The sequence below is a fragment of the Camelus ferus genome, chromosome 3 (genome assembly GCF_009834535.1).
Source record: "Camelus ferus isolate YT-003-E chromosome 3, BCGSAC_Cfer_1.0, whole genome shotgun sequence".
Classification (NCBI taxonomy): Eukaryota; Metazoa; Chordata; class Mammalia; order Artiodactyla; family Camelidae; genus Camelus; species Camelus ferus.
This window is the reverse complement of record NC_045698.1, coordinates 102,502,302-102,517,644: the sequence shown is the minus strand read 5'-3', so window position 1 is coordinate 102,517,644 and position 15,343 is coordinate 102,502,302. Positions and strand designations below refer to the sequence as shown.

Below are 15,343 nucleotides of genomic sequence, written 5' to 3'. Positions count from 1 at the left end.
CCGGGGCAAGAGAGTATGGTCCCTTTGAGAATCTATAAGAAGTTCACCTCCCCTCTCTCCTCTGTGCCTACAACTAAGGCCAATCTCAAGGCCCACCTCTTCTTTGAGGCCTCCTGGCTGACTCCCACCGAGAGACTTCCATCAGAACAGAGTTAGCAAGCTGGACCCTCGCGGACTGAGTTTAGTCTGCAGAATGTTTGGGAGTTTGATTTAGCTGCCAATGTATAAAAATTGGGAGATTGCATGTAAAAAATCAGGATTTCATATGTCCCTTAAGGTAACCAAAGCTCAGGCACACGGGGGCCTGTGCCCCATTCTGGCTACAGCTGGCCGGAGCCGGTGGGCAGTTCCCCTTTTCTAGGGTTTGCACAAGCCCTTCCTCACTCTTCTTTCCTAGCCTGTTATACACCTGCCCGCCACCAAGAGGTATCTGCTTTGGCCAGTCCCTGTCTCAGGGCTTATCAAGGTGTTCCATGCCACTGCTTAGACATTATTTCTTTTTTCTATGAAATTGAATCCTAGTGTCCCCACACTGAGAATCCAAATGTTTTCGTACTTTTGACCCTCACCATATTTAGCAGAGGTCTGGGCCTCTACTAAACACAGTTTGAGGCCTGTAGCTAATACCTCGGGGTCATGGACAAGTGGGGCCTGGAGAACTCTGAATGAACTGAATACTGCAATTCAGAAAAAGAATTCTCAGCTTTTCAACCAGTTAACACTTTTCTCCAATGCCTTTCCCTCCACGCTTGTAGGTTAGCCTTAAGAGCGTGAGTTTTTGTATCAGATCTGCATTCTACTCCAGGCACTCATGGGTGTCAGCTGTGCCTTTGGGTAATAGACTTGAACACCATAAGTCTTCATTTCCTCATTTTAAAATGAGGGTGATGATAATGATCATATCTATTTCTGAAGGTTGTCAGAATTAGGCGAGATAGGACGAGTGAAGTACGCAGCGCCGTGCCTGCTAGGTTCTAGCATTCAGTAAGTGCTTAACAAAGAGGAGAAAGCCACACCATCTTCCTTCCCCTTTGGAGGGGAACGGGTGGTGGTGGTGTGATGGTGGTGACAGTGGTGTGCTGTGCAAAAAACTAAAAGATAATCATCACCTAATTTTCTTAATGTCACCTCCTCATCCCACCATCCCTCCTGCCTCAAGGATATTATTGAGAACATAATACTTTTTCAAAAACTCTTACGTCTTCTAGTGAAAAGCCCTGAAATCAGACATCACAGTAACAGTTCGTGAGTAGTTACAACTGCGCGTGACCTTGATAAGTCACTTAAATTCTCCTGTGTTTCAGTTGCCTCTTCTATACTGTGAACGAATTCTGTATCAAGCCCGATGTATGCACTTGACTGCTCTGACCTCAGTTACTTTCTACTCCAATCCTATGAGGCTACTTCTCTTTTTACCACCACTTTACAGATCAGGCAAAAGAAGAGTCTATGGTGGTGAAGCATTTTGACCAGCCCCCAGCTAGCCAGCAGCAGAGCTGGAATTCAAATCGAGATGGTGTCTGATGCCAAAGCCGTATTTTTCCCAAGCCACTTCTGGGCCTTGAGAGGAGGATGTGTAAGATACTCTGGAAGCACCAAGGAAATTCAGTAACACGTCTAGAGAGGGTGTGAATGGTGCGGGGGACGTAGAGGGGGTTGTGCGTGAGGACGCAAAGTTAGGGGTCGAAAGCTACTCCTACCTTTTCGCTGCCATTTCTGGAGTTTTCTGGTTTCACCAGGATGGAGGGCGGGGCAGATGCCGGCGGTTTTGGTAGAGGCTCACTCTTGACGGGGGTGTCTTTGCTCTCCATGATGAGGGAACTGGCTGCTGAGTGGATCCTGGTGTCGCTGCCCCTGCTGACACCCGTGAGGGTGGGCTCCCCGGTGGGAGCGGACTTGGGTCCCACGTCCGCCACCACCGCCGAGGCTGAGGAGGGCACCCCCTGTGGCTGGTAGGCTTGGAACTGCTGAGGCCGGACCACCATGGTGGGGCTGCGTCGGAGGGAGCCCACCACAAGGGTGGGGATCCCGGACTGGATGGGTCTCTGCAGGGATCCACCTGGGGAATTATAGGACAGTGACGTCAGCAGAGGGGCGGCTGACAGCAGCCTGGGCGGGGGCTGGGTGAGCGCCGGGCCCTGATATCCCAGAATAGTTCAGTGCTTTCCCAGTTTGACTGCACTTACATTCTCCCAGGGTCTTTCAAAGGTGACCTTGTTCTTTTTTTAGTGCTGATTGCTGAGGCTGGCAGCAAATAACTGGCTGGGTGAATATTGGGGCACAGGGTGTCAGAAGTCTGTTACCTCCATTTGCCTTCTGTCTCTCTCTCTCTCTCTCTCACGCACACACACACACACTTTCTCTCTCTCTCTCTCTCTCCTACTCTCTCTCCTACTCTCTCTCCAGGCCTTTAAGGTAGAAAATGAAGAAGACAGTCTTGAAGAGACAGCTTCACAGTGAGAAGCAAACACAAAGCCATGCAGACCAAAGAGGAAACCAAAGACAGAGACAAAGGAAGAGACAGTAGGAATTGATAAACTGAAGAGACAGTCAGCTCAGAGGCAGGAGCTGGAGGGAGAGAAAGCAGAAGAGAGGGGAGAGGACTCTGATCAGTTTCATGACGCAAATTCTGACGGAAGCTCCAGTAGTGGGACCTCTGCTTTTTGTCAGGTCCTCAGGGAGGAAGGGAGGGTGGGAGTTAGTGTGTGTGTGCCGGGCAAATGTGACAGCAGCCGGAAACAAATTTGGAAAGCTTTCTCACGAGTTAGGAGTATGCTTTGCCAAATCCCACGACACAGGCTCTGGAATCAGATCTCCCAGGGAGCCTGGGGCAAGTCAGTCACATCACCCCCCTGGTCCTTGGTCCCCTCCTTGTAAACTGGAGCTGGTAACAGCACCTCATGGGCTGGGGTGAGGATTATGTTGTTTCATGTGTGCAAAGTGTTAGGATAGTGCCTGGAACATAATAAATGTCTCGTGTTTGTTACCTATCTCTTTTGTGGGGTAAAGGAGAGCAAACCCTGAAAATGCAAGGTCTAGGGGTTTGGTTTTGCCCCCTCCCTGAGCTCACTCTTGATGGTCCTCCCTCAGTAAAAGGAAGCCATGCCTTCCTCAGATTCTCTGGAAGACAGGAGATGCCCATCTCTCGAGCATATGTCCTGTGGGTGACCTGGAGAATAATCGAGAATTCACTGCACTCTGGAGAGCAGTGGGGAGACACTGAGAAGCACTGGGGGCCATTTCTCTGTTAAGGGTCTCCCAGCATTTAGAGCCATAGGTGACGTCCAGCAGAGATGTTAGTCCTTCATGACACTCTCTGGACACGTGTGTGAATCAAAGCCATTTGTGTCCAGCACAGCAGGCCCTGTGTCATGAGTTCATCAAGCTGGGTGCAAACACAAAAAGTAGAACGCTCACTGAACACCGTTGGCATTCTCAGCTGCTGCCAGCAAGCCAGCCACCCCTTGCACAAGTCTGCCCTTTCAGTGTCGACATTTTTCCACTGACAGCCCTGTGAGTTGCATACAGTCAGTTCTCTGTCATTTTCTTCGCTTTGGGGAGATTGATAGCTTGACCAGCCTCACCTTGAGAAAGAGAGAGAGAGAGAGAGAGAGAAAGCCTCTGGGACCTGAGACAGTCAAACCCACATTGGGCAGACATGTCCTTAAGCCCCAAGAAATGCATGAAAAATCAGTTTATTACCTTATCTATTTATCTTCGTTCCTAACTTCCAAGAGATTCAGTGTTTTCTTATTACGTGGGCATACAATGCAAGCGGGCAAAACTCCAGGCCAATCAAGATCTACGCAGAGGTTGGGAGGGAGTGTCCAAGAGGAAGCTTGAGCATTGTCAAGGGGATGCCCATCTTGGCATTCATGGGTGGTCAAGACCAAGTGTGATCATGTCAGCCCTAAGTTCACGTTCTAGATGATCTGCTTAGTTGTAGTAGCAGTGATAGTCCTGAGAAAATACTAACACTATAAAAATACAGCTAACATTTCCCCCAGGCTTATTCTGTGTCAGGCACTGTGTTATTAGGCTTAAGTGGATTATTTCATTACCCTGATGATGTAGGTTCTATTTTTATTTCCATTTTATAAATGAGAAAACTGCAGACCCAAGAGGTCAGTCACTTGCTCAAGGCTGTTGTGGGGGGACTACCTGTTGTGTGTGTGTGCTAGGGGGAGAAGGTGGAGGTTGGTGCAGGAGGGTGGAGGAGGGAGGCACGTTTGGGAAGAATTAAGAAGCAAGAGTAGTGGGATTGGTGGTCAAGCCAGAGATCAGATGAAAGCACTGAGAAAGGGTGGAGCTACTATACTTGTTTAAATTTTCCTGGGGCATTTTCCTGTGTGGCATATTGTCCCACATGTGAATCTTTTGCTCTGACTAGTCATGCTGCATTTTTACCTACAATCATTTTTCTGAGATAGCAGGAGAGATTGCAGAGCCCAGTTTAAGTCAGGGGATGTAGAACACATCAAATTGACTTCTCTTGGCTCACTGTCTTCTTCTGGAGAGGTGTATGGATATAGAAGCTTGAAGTTTTGTAGAACAATGGGTTTCAAATGCTTTTTAGAACCCCTGAAAATGAAGTCTTATGCAGAAGTTCAATTTTAAGATGAAGGATCTATATAATTGCCACGTATGCAGTGCAGATGTTACATAAAAATAAAAGCAAGGAGCAGAACAGTGTGCTGTGATTACAAGGTATGTATGTATGTGGACAAGAACTTGGGATTGGGGGTTAAGGCTATATGAAGGAGACTTTTGTACAGTATAATTTTTTTTTTTTTTTTTTTTTGCCTTGTGCACGTAGTAGTTAAAGAAAGTGGGATTCAGGGGCTCTTGGCATCCTTTTCCTTCTCCCCTGCATCCTTCCTTTGTTTCCCTTTTGGCACCCCCTCTGAGGGGTTCCCTGGAACACAGTTTGAGAAGCACTGATCCAGCAGGCGCTTTAGCCATTGTGTCTTCATAAGAACCAGCATCCACCTCAGCTATGTCCTAATTCTGTGTTGGTACTCAGGGCTGCCGTCAGCCCAGTCAATTAACATGCATGTATGAAGTGACTGAGGGCAGTGAGCTTGAGACAGTCTGGTTTCATCCAATCAAACAACTCAGTATTTGGGAATTGTAAAGCAGCCTTCATGGAGGCTTGTTTTAAAGCCAAGATCCTTGTGTTTGCAAAAAGCACTCTGTTTACCTGGGGTCAGATGTCCCCATCACTTAGCTCTAGGCATGTTCCTCTAGGCCACCACTTACTCTTTCTCATGCTGCTCCGCCCTTTGCGAAGAGAGCCCTGCCCCGTGGGCCCCAGGCCGGCTGTGCTCCGCGTGGGGTTGACCACAGCGGTGGGCACGAAGACGGACTTGAAGGGACGGTTCTGCCGGGGATTGGCTTCGGAAATGCTGCCTTGGGAGGACACAGAGGAGGTGGATAACGTCCATGTGGTGTAGAGACCAGGGCTGCGGGAATCTGGAAAGCTAGATGCCTTTCTGGTTGTGGAAATTTGTTTTTGAAAGAGAAGAAATAGAGAAAGAAAATGTTCAGTCAAGAGTCCTATTTTATTTTGTTTGTTTTTGTTTTTTGGTGGGGGGAGGTAACTAGGTTTTACTTCTTTATTTATTCTTAGATGATGTACTGGGGATTGAACCCAGGACCTCATGCATGCCAAGCATATACTCTACCACTTGAGCTATACCCTATCCCCCTAGAGTCCTATTTTAAAGGATTATAAGCTCCCAATCATATACGAAATCTGGCCTCTCCTCACCCTCTTCCTACCCACCTACACTGTCTCCGTCAACCACATAGGCTGAACTACGTAGACCTCACCTTCGGCACCTTGATAACTGTGGATGCACTGAGGGCAGGGAGTGGGTTTCCTACTGAGGCCCTGGTGGGACTAGAAGACTCCAGTTTCACCAGCTTTCACTCCAGCTCTGATCACTTCTCACTCCACATTCCTTTAGCCCTTGAGTTCAGATCACAAGATCTTATATGTATTCATCTTGCTTTGCAGTGGCCATTTCTTGTTCATTCAGTGACTTCTCCATTAGATTCTAAACTCTTTGAAGGCAGAGATTTTATATGACCATTTTATATCCTCTGGGTTCTGCATATATTGTTTATTAATAAATGTTTGTTGAATGGCTGCCATGATGCTTTTAGTACTGCAGCCAGTCATTCTGGCTCACACATATTGTGCACTTACGGTATGCCCAGCATTGGTCAAATGCTTTGCCCACATTAGCTTATGGATTCTTTACAACAGCCTTCTGAGGTAGTTACTTTTTTTTTTTTAATATTTTTTATTGATTTATAATCATTTTACAATGTTGTGTCAAATGAGGTACTCTTAACGCTACTGTTTTATAGACTGAAAAAACAGAGACTTACGGTTATTTGCCCAAGCAACTAGTAGAAAGCAAACTGAGATTTGAACCCAGGTCCAGGCTGGCCCTCGGCTCTACCCCTGAGCTATATCACTCATGGTCTTACTGCTGAGCTACACTATCTCCTGGCTAGTTACAGCATCCATCACTTGGTAGCAGGGAAAACCCTGCATCCTGCTTGAAATAAACAAACCAAAGGAGCTGGTAGGCCCTACTCATGCTTCCTTAAGACCTAATTCTTCAGCCTTAGGCTCTGATTTTTAGGAGTAGTATCAAAATTTTGTAAAACAGCAATCTCTTGTCCATTGCTTCCAGTCTGAAACTCCCTGAACCCGTTCCTGGCTTTCTACCAATCCTACCCCAACATCACAATGCCTGCTGAGCAGTCCATCAGTCACCTTGTCACTCTGTTGATTGAATAGCCTCTGCTGATTCCCTGGGAATAACCAGCTCAATCAAGTCCCCAGCACAGAGATGCCTTCCCTCTGGTTTCCTTTCCATCATTGCCTCCAGGTTTCTCTCTAGGTAATTTCCCCCTTATTTCTCCTTTCCCTCCTTTTGCTTAAAAAACGGTGTGGAGTTTAATAACAAGCCACCGGTGTTGTACAAGACGGGTCAGACATCATTTAACGTGGCTAACTCTGCCCAGGAAGTGCACACAGCCAAATGCACCAGGACCTGATGCTTGCAGCCAGGGGACTTCTGTCCACAGCCTTCAACCTGCCTCTGGTCCCTAGTGACTGGGTCAGTGAAGTGGATTGGGTGGTCCACCAGTAAGAGCTCAGGCTACAATCTGAAGATGAGGGCTGGGCTGGAGAGAACTCCCCAGCACTGGCTTCCTTGGCAGAGCCTGCACCTGCCCGTCTTTTGAACAAAGGCATCAAAGTGTTGGAGGCTGCAAAATGGACTGGCAACAGAAGAGACAAGTACCAAAACTGTTGCCAGCAGCAGCAGCAAGGACAGAATACAGTTAGCTAGGCCCAGGTCAGCCTATTCCACAGTCCCTTCCTTGGACAGCTGTTTACAGACAAGGTGCAACCTCATTTTTCTGAGCCCAGCACTAGGCCAGATTCCAAAAACTCCTAAATCTCAAGTCCCCCACCCAACACCGAGTCGCTCTGTTTTTGGGCTTAGCACTTACCTAACACTTTCACAGCACTTTGCTAACATAGATTAATTAATCCCCACAACACCCCAGACCTGCATACATTATGATCCATGTTTCCTAGATGGAGAGACTGGAAAGACATGCCGGGTTTCAGAGAGGGGTGTACTTGTTGCCTCTGATTTGCTCCATTGTGCTGCTTTGAGTGTGCAGGTATCTGTGTCCCCTTTCTTACCTGTGATATGAGCCCCTAAGAACTTGCCCAGTATTTGAAAGAGGCATTCCACACAGCAGCAATACCGTGCTCAGCGCTGGCAGTAGCCTCCTGATAAGGCAAAAGCTTTATCTAGTTGTGTGTAGAAAGCTAAAGGAAAGTGAGTGGTGATCCACGTGTTGCTTTTCTCCACCCCTTGGGCACTGGGGTGGCATGTGTGTCTGGTGAAGGTTGCAAGAAAGAGAAGTTTCGTGGCTAGTTGGGCAGAAGGGCATTTATTGAGAGGATGGGAGGGAGAGGAAAGGGCTTGGAAAGGATCCAAGGGAGGCTGCAGAGAGCTGAGCAGCAGGGATCTGAGGCAGGAGGAGTCTGATCAGGTGCTGCTGAGTTCTCGGTGTGAAGGTATGAATCGTCTTCCACTTTGCCCCCATCCTTTCCCCACCCTTTTCCCTCCCTGTTCACACTCCCAAGTCCCAGGAGGCTGAGCCTGTCCCTCAGCTGTGGTGATGGGCTGAGAAGGAGGATGGAGAGGAGGAGCTGGTTTCTTCAACCTCTGAAAAGGGAGGAAACTCTGCCTCCACCGAGACCGTGTGTGCAGGAGGAGACCCAAAGGGATGCAGGTGCTGTCACGAAGGGCTGGGATGACATGTGACAGGTGCTCAGTACCACCTGAGCCAGGGGATCCCTCCGGGATCTGGGAGCTAGGTGGTGGTGGCAGAGACTTGGCTGTGGTCACAGTTGGGCAGGCTGGCATCACCACCGAGCACAGAGGGCTGGAGCTCTGTACAGAGCAGCCGACTTTCCTCTCTCAGTGATTAAAGGGCTCACTTGCTGAGTCATAAATCAAAGCCCTGGCATTTCGGTCAACACTGGTGGATAAATGATGCCCAAACTCTGGCTGGCTCAGTTCACTAGGGGATGATGCTAATAAGAGCAAAGGTTCAGACACTCAGGGGGCACCTTGCCCTTTGAGGTCTGCCTGTGTTATATAGGCAGTCCTGTCCACCACGGAGGCTGGTGGCAGTGCAGAGCCATCACTGCCAACAGACAACAGAAGTGAAGGAAAACCTCTCCCACACACCAAACCAAAGAGTGGAAAGGGGCCTCGCGATGTAGTTCAACCCACTCAGTAGTAGAAACTCAGCTAACAAAAGACAGCGTCATTCAGATGAGAAGTGGGAGGAACTAAACCTCTCACAGTGGGAAGCGTTGTTAAGAACAAGGACCTGCCCCTAGATAGACACGCTGAGCATGTCATCCGTGTCCAAGATTCGTGGGGATGGGAACTTTCTTTGCATCTGGGAGGCTGCCAAGGAACCCCCCCCCCAACACACACACAAAGCATTGATCTGCTGTCCCCTAATAGCCCTCAGGGGATTATGCTCTGATAGGGTCTTTCCTTTTTAGAGGCAGAAACACCCATCAGCATAAGCCGTGCCTCAGAACAGGCATATATTGAGGCCCCTGTGAGCTGAGGGTCGGGGGTGGACTCAGTGGCAACCTGTGATGCTGAAACTCCGTCTGCTCTCTGATACGTGGCCGTCTGGGAGTGGGTGAGCCTAGGTGCTTATGACTTGCTGAAGAACTCAATAGATCTACCCTGGAGAAAAGCCAAGAAGGATAGAATGGAAAACTGGAGCCTTGAAATACACTGGAACAGAGTCCTACATGCATAGGGTGACCATGTGTCCAGATTTTCCCAGGAGAGTCTGTTGACGCCTGCTCTCCTGGTGTATTAAGAGTCCCTCTTTTATCTCAAAAGCATCCTAGTTTAGATGATAAATTGTACAGTCATTCTTATTTTAATTTTTTTTTTTCATGCAAGAACCAGGACTTAGGGCTAAGCCGGATGCAGAAGCAAATGCCCCAGTAGTAGAGATGGGCCTAGAGCGTTCATGGTAGGCTCCTTGGAAGAAGCTGCTCAGGAGATAGGGCAGGTGTCCTCCCTGCTCTTCACTGTCACTCTGGGCCATCCTCCCACCCTCCTCAGTACTTCCCAGCTTTGACTCGCATTATCTGACTCCTCCACCCTCCACCCTGCCTTGTCGCATATGTCACTCCCCCCCAGGCCTCTCCCCTGGTTCCTTGGAGAATTCAGCCCCTGGCTACCTGTCATTCTCTCCAACACCAGAGATCCTGCCTTGATGACCTCATCCAGTCTTAGGGCTTTAAGTACCACCTCAAGCCTGGACCTCTTTCTTAAATGCTAGACTTACAGACGCAACCGTTTACCACTTACTAGGATTACTAACTGGCATCTGGGGCTTAATCTGCTGAAAACCAAGCTTTTGCTTCCCTCTGACACCTCAAAACCTGTTTGTTCCTCTTAGAGTTTTTAATTTCATCTCAGTGAAAGGCAACTGTCTTCCAGTTACTCAGGGCAAACAAACAAACAAACAAACAAAAACTTGGATTCACCTTGAAGCCTCTCTTCTATTATACTCAGTATCTGACTTGTCAGAAAATCCTGTGGTCTCTCCTCTGAGTACACCCAGCATCTGACCGCTGCTCCCTACCTCCACGGCCAACATCTTGGTTCATTTCACCATCACCTCCCGACCCCAGGTTACTACAGTGTCCGATTAACTAGTCTCTCTGCTTCCACCCTTTACTCTTACCCTCCACCCAGCAACTAGAGGGCTCCTCATTAACACGTAAGGTAGATCATGTCACTTTTCTGCTCAAAGCCCTATATTATGGTTAAAGCCAAATTCTTCGTCACGACTGGGGCAATTCTGTATGATCTGAATCCCCGTTACCCTTCTGACCTCATCTCCTACTAACCTCCCTCTCACTTCTCTGATCCAGTCCTGTTGGCCTTTCACGTCAGGCTTACTCCTTCCTCAGGGCCTTTGTACCATGCTTGCTGTTCCTTGTGCCTGGAACACAGTTCCTTCATTTCCTTCATTCCTCCTTCTGACTGCTCGGTAAGGCCACCCCTGACCAACCTACTAAAACTGTAACCACCCCCACACAAATTCTGTCCCCCTTTCCTGATTTATCTTTCTTCTTAGACCTTATGATTAGCCTACTACATATATTACTTACAAGCCTTCTTACTGTCTATCTGTCCCACTAGAATGTAAGCTCCAGGGGGCAGGCACATGTGTATTTTGTTCACTGGTGTTTCTCCAGTGTCTAGAAAGGTGCCTGAGCTTAAGTGCTGAATGAATGCTTACTGAACCAATTGAATTAAAGCATCAGTTACAGACACCCTTAGTTTGCCTCTGGAGATTTCGCAACCTTCTAACAAATTCCAAGAACCTTTCACTGAAGGGAATAACTAGAATCTTCTACTCGAACCTTCTGTCATGGGAAGAAATCTTTTTGCCTGGATCTGATCTATTGGAACCCACACTTTGCACGTACTCTTTTGAGAAAGGGGACCCACCACCTCACCAGCCAGCCTGATGGGGAAAATCTATGGGTTAGAAAGTGCAGTCTTTTATTAAACTGAAACCTTCCAAGTTGTATCCACTGGTTCACTGCCCCCCTGCCGGAATAAGTCTACTTCCTGGTCAACACAGTCTATCATGGTGCCTCTGACCCTTGTCTTCTGCAGCTCAAGCAATCCTAGTTTCTTTATGGGTTTCTCTGATGATGTAGTTTCTGCCTCCTCACCATCGCTGCCCTCCTCCGGACACAGTGCCCCGCCTACATGAAGTTCCCCCAAGCTGGCCATATATGACTACAGGTCTGACTGCCGTAGAGAACAATGGGATTATCACTTTCCTTGGAGTTATGACTCTCTGGTCTATCATAAAGGCAGGGTTTATGGGTGCTGATTGCCTCACTGGTTTGTGACAGGCTTTGCCTGGGCTTCGAGGGGGGTGGAGGTTGGAGGAGGACTGGATAGGTTGGGGGTCTGTGTGCATTGGTGGTCATGTGAGGTGGCTGGACAAAGTGTAGACCAGTGGAATTGATACGTGTGCCAGAATGAAAAAGGCTGGGAAAGGCTGTTTGGGAAGAAGACCTGGAGGGTAACTAGCATGTGACCTGGGGTGTGGTCAGATGAGTCATGAAAACCCTGCCTAATGGCCCAGCATCCTGGGAAGTCTCCCAAACTGCTCCAAGAGGTCTTCTGATCATTGCATTTTCCCATTGTGCCACCATTATGGAGTGTTGGGGTGCCGGCGTGAAGTGCGATTTGCAGGTGGGTTGCACAGTAGAAAACCTGAAATCTAGTCCTCGAGTAGGTTGCTTAACTCTGCACATCAGTTTCCTCATCTGTAAAATTCCACCCACCTTACAGGATCCTTAGGTATAGACAATGAATTAAAAGATGCAAAAGTGTTTGTAAACTGTGAACTATTTAAGAGATAACTATTTTTGCTATTTTTTTTTTTAAATTAAGTGTTTGGAGAGTACTAGAGCAAAAGCTTTTTCTTGATCTATACTCTGAAAGGGCATTGGGTCCTTCAGCAATTCAAGCCACAGCTGGCCCCTGGTCTAGATACACCAACCTCTGATGCCTGAGACTGGAGAGGGCGCACCTGAAAATGGGGATGACGTGGTTGCTGGGAAAGATGCCGACTCGTCCAGTCACCAAGGAGACGCCCCTGAGCCAGCCATCCTGGTACCTCCCCAGTACCCTGATGCCCTCTCCCTTCTGCAGGTCCAGCTCATCGGGTCCATGGGCTGAATAGGAGTGCAGGGCTACAAACCTGGGGAGACACAGGCAGTTGGTGAGAGAAGAAGGTGAGCACGCCTAGTGGAGGGCATGGAACCAGCGAAAGGTAAAGGGAGACGGAAACTCAGAGCCCGTTGGCTCAGTGGTTAGCAACGACAACTTTTTAAGAATTGAAATCTTAACATGTCAGGCAGATAAAAGTGGTAGAACCTGGCTGAAACAGCAATGGAAGGGCCCAGATCCCTGGCCCCTCCATCTTCCCGCTCCTCCTTAGAGTGCCCCACAGCTGCAAATCACTATTTAGGTCACATCAGCATTTTGACAATGGCGAAACTGACTTAGAACAGAGAGAGGAGTTGGTGACCAGGAAATAGTGGCAGAGCTGGGCCTCAAACCCAGAAGTGATGGTTCTGCCTGGGATGCTTTTTCACACTGCTTAGAGTGTCACTCGAGGAAACGGTCACAGCCATCAAGGTTCAGGGAAATGAGGGGTCAGTACAGAAGCCTGTCTGATCCACTGCCTCTCCTAAGGGTGCGGACATGTCTGACCCCAGGAACGGGGAGGAGCTTGCCTAACGTAGGCAGGAGGTGGACCCTGGGAAGTGGGAGGCAGAGGCTAATTTCAGTTTAACGGTGCGTAGTCGGAGTGCTGGCTGCATGGTGGGATGGAGGAGAGCAGGCTTGAAATGTGCTAGAAATGTTCTCAGATTGGAGCATTGACTTTCCACTCTGAAGTCCACACAGGAGTTGGGCAGGTAACATCCAGGTATGAGCTGGAGGGGGAAGACCTTGGGAATAGTGATACTGGTGAAAGAGAATAACTGCCTGACTAAAGGCATTAAAAACAACCCACTTTGGCTTGCCAGGTTCAGGGTTACCAGGGTATGGACTCAGGCTAGATATTGGGAAGTAGTTCTAGACCTTAAGGACTTCGAGACACTGATTTTATCAAAGGGGCTAGGAGAGTGTTCTCATCTGCAAGGTTTTTTTCTGTCTAAATTGCTGTATTTCTTTTTTCCCTGATGACTTGAGCAAGCAACATCTATTTATGACCTAGCATTGTGAATCTAAAGGAAGACCATAGATATTGCTCAGGACTCAATCTCCCTGCAATGTTTTGGTATATTATCTTCTAGTCTCTTTCTACTTTTGTAAAATAATGAGCCAGGATGATGTGGTTTGCTAATCACGTTGTTCACCATTATTTCCTTTGGTGATTGTAAAGGAAGGGGAGGTGCGGTCTCTCTGGATGCGATGTTTGGGGCCGGGGGATGCTTGATGGCAGAGGGATGGCAAAGATGACCTGTCTGTTCCAGGACCCTGAGAGTGGAGGGCTGAGGGTGTTACTCACATGTTAGCTGAGAGGTGTTGCTGGGAGCCAGGCAGATGGACGATGGCCGTGGAATGTCCCGGGGAGGCAGGTACAGGGTGGTAAGTGCTGACCTGCACAGATAGAAAAGCCAAGCAGAACCAGTGAATGCCCCAAGCCAGGCCCACAGCAGAGCCACTGCGGCCTGACACAGCAGAAAACCAGGAGCCACACCCTGCACCACCCATGGTGTGTCTTCTCTGTGGTTTGTGGCTGTGGGCAGAGCAGGGTGGGGGTGGATTGGTTTACAGTCTGCTGGGGTGGCAGGCCAAGGTCACATTCCAAAAAGTTGCTCAGATAGGGCAGAGCATGAAGACCTCTCCAATGTACAGTCAACAGGGCACTGCTGGCACCTCGATCTGTTCCCCCGGCCCCTCCCCACCCATCTCCCAGTGCAGTCACCTCCTTCTATGCAAACCTATTCTCCAAACATGATGCGATGGCTAATATTGAGAATGTAAAGCTTTCCAGGCAGTTTTAAGTGCTTTACAGGTAATTCAATCTTTATTAAAGGTCCTCTTATCATCCCTATTTTTGGGTGAGAAACTGAGGGAAAGAAAAGCCACTCAACTAGAATGAAACAAAATTTAAAACCAGGTAGTCTAGGTCCTGAGCCCACACTCTTACCGATGCTAGTATTAACACATGCACACACGCACACATAAACACACACAGAACAAGACAGAAACAAAGGCCCCACCCGGTCAGTGCAGACAACTAAGGAGATGGCCACCTTCTGAGGAGGCAAGTCTCTTCCTGTTACTAGGATTGAAGACTGAGGCCCAACCTGTCTGAGTGAACGGGCTTCTGGTGGGTGGTTTCCTGGGGTCGGTTGTGCCACAAAGGGTTTGTGAGGCTGGATGCAAGGTCTTCTAGCAACTGGTGCTTCCTGGAATAGGATCTGGGGATCTGAGCAGGATCAGAGAAAGGGTATGTGTGTGAGGGCGCGGGTGGGTCTTTCTCCTACGATCTAGAAACATTTTTTCCTCCTTTTGGAAGGAAATGACTCATTGAAAAGAAGTCTTTATCAGGACAGAAGAATCTACAGCTATGTGGCCTCTGGGCATTTTCAGGTCTTGAGGTGTTGATGGGGGAGGAAGGGGACCGGGGCAGGGCCTGGCACAGACTTGCCTCGACATTCTACTGGCCATGAGGCCCCCTCATCAGTCATGTGGGTGGAGACAATGCAGCTCCCGCCCAGGAGTCAGGGGACAGGTCTCGCTTAGTGCTCAGGCGAGTGGCTCTAGCATTTTACCAGGCTATGTGATCTTGAGCAAGTATTGAATTCTGTGGTTCCTCCATTTCCTCATCCATAAAATGGGACAATAATGGTATTTTTCTCATTGAGTTTTTATGAGGATTACATAAAATAATCTATGTAAATTATTCAGCATGTTCTAAGTGTTCAAGAAGTGTTACTTATTTTGATCTGCCAAGAGATTAGCTGCAGTGCTGGGCAGGGTGGTGTGGGGGGAGCATATTCCTCCATGAACCGATCTCTTCCCTCCCAGAGGGAGCTACAATGCTGGAAGGTACTTAATCGTTCCGATGCTTTTCTGTGTAATTCTTACCTTGGTGGTACACATCCATAAATGATACGGTGTTGAGGTTTGCCTGTTTCTGAACACAGTGA

At 48.4% G+C, this 15,343-nt stretch overlaps 1 protein-coding gene across 6 annotated transcripts in view; it reads right to left on the bottom strand.

Moving 5' to 3' along the window:
• The window catches only part of SH3RF2 (SH3 domain containing ring finger 2), a 119,516-nt gene that overhangs the window by 17,028 nt on the left and 87,145 nt on the right, over positions 1 to 15,343 (bottom strand). For all 6 annotated transcript variants that reach the window (XR_004318773.1, XM_032477033.1, XM_014557227.2 and 3 more), the window contains 4 exons: positions 13,693 to 13,784; positions 12,205 to 12,375; positions 5,260 to 5,492; positions 1,701 to 2,059 (listed from right to left, as the gene is read on the bottom strand). Coding sequence is in view for 5 of the 6 variants with exons in the window: in XM_032477033.1 (XP_032332924.1) it covers positions 1,701 to 2,059; positions 5,260 to 5,492; positions 12,205 to 12,375; positions 13,693 to 13,784 (855 nt within the window). In the remaining variant the exon portion in view is untranslated. The remainder of the gene's footprint in view (positions 1 to 1,700; positions 2,060 to 5,259; positions 5,493 to 12,204; positions 12,376 to 13,692; positions 13,785 to 15,343) is intronic.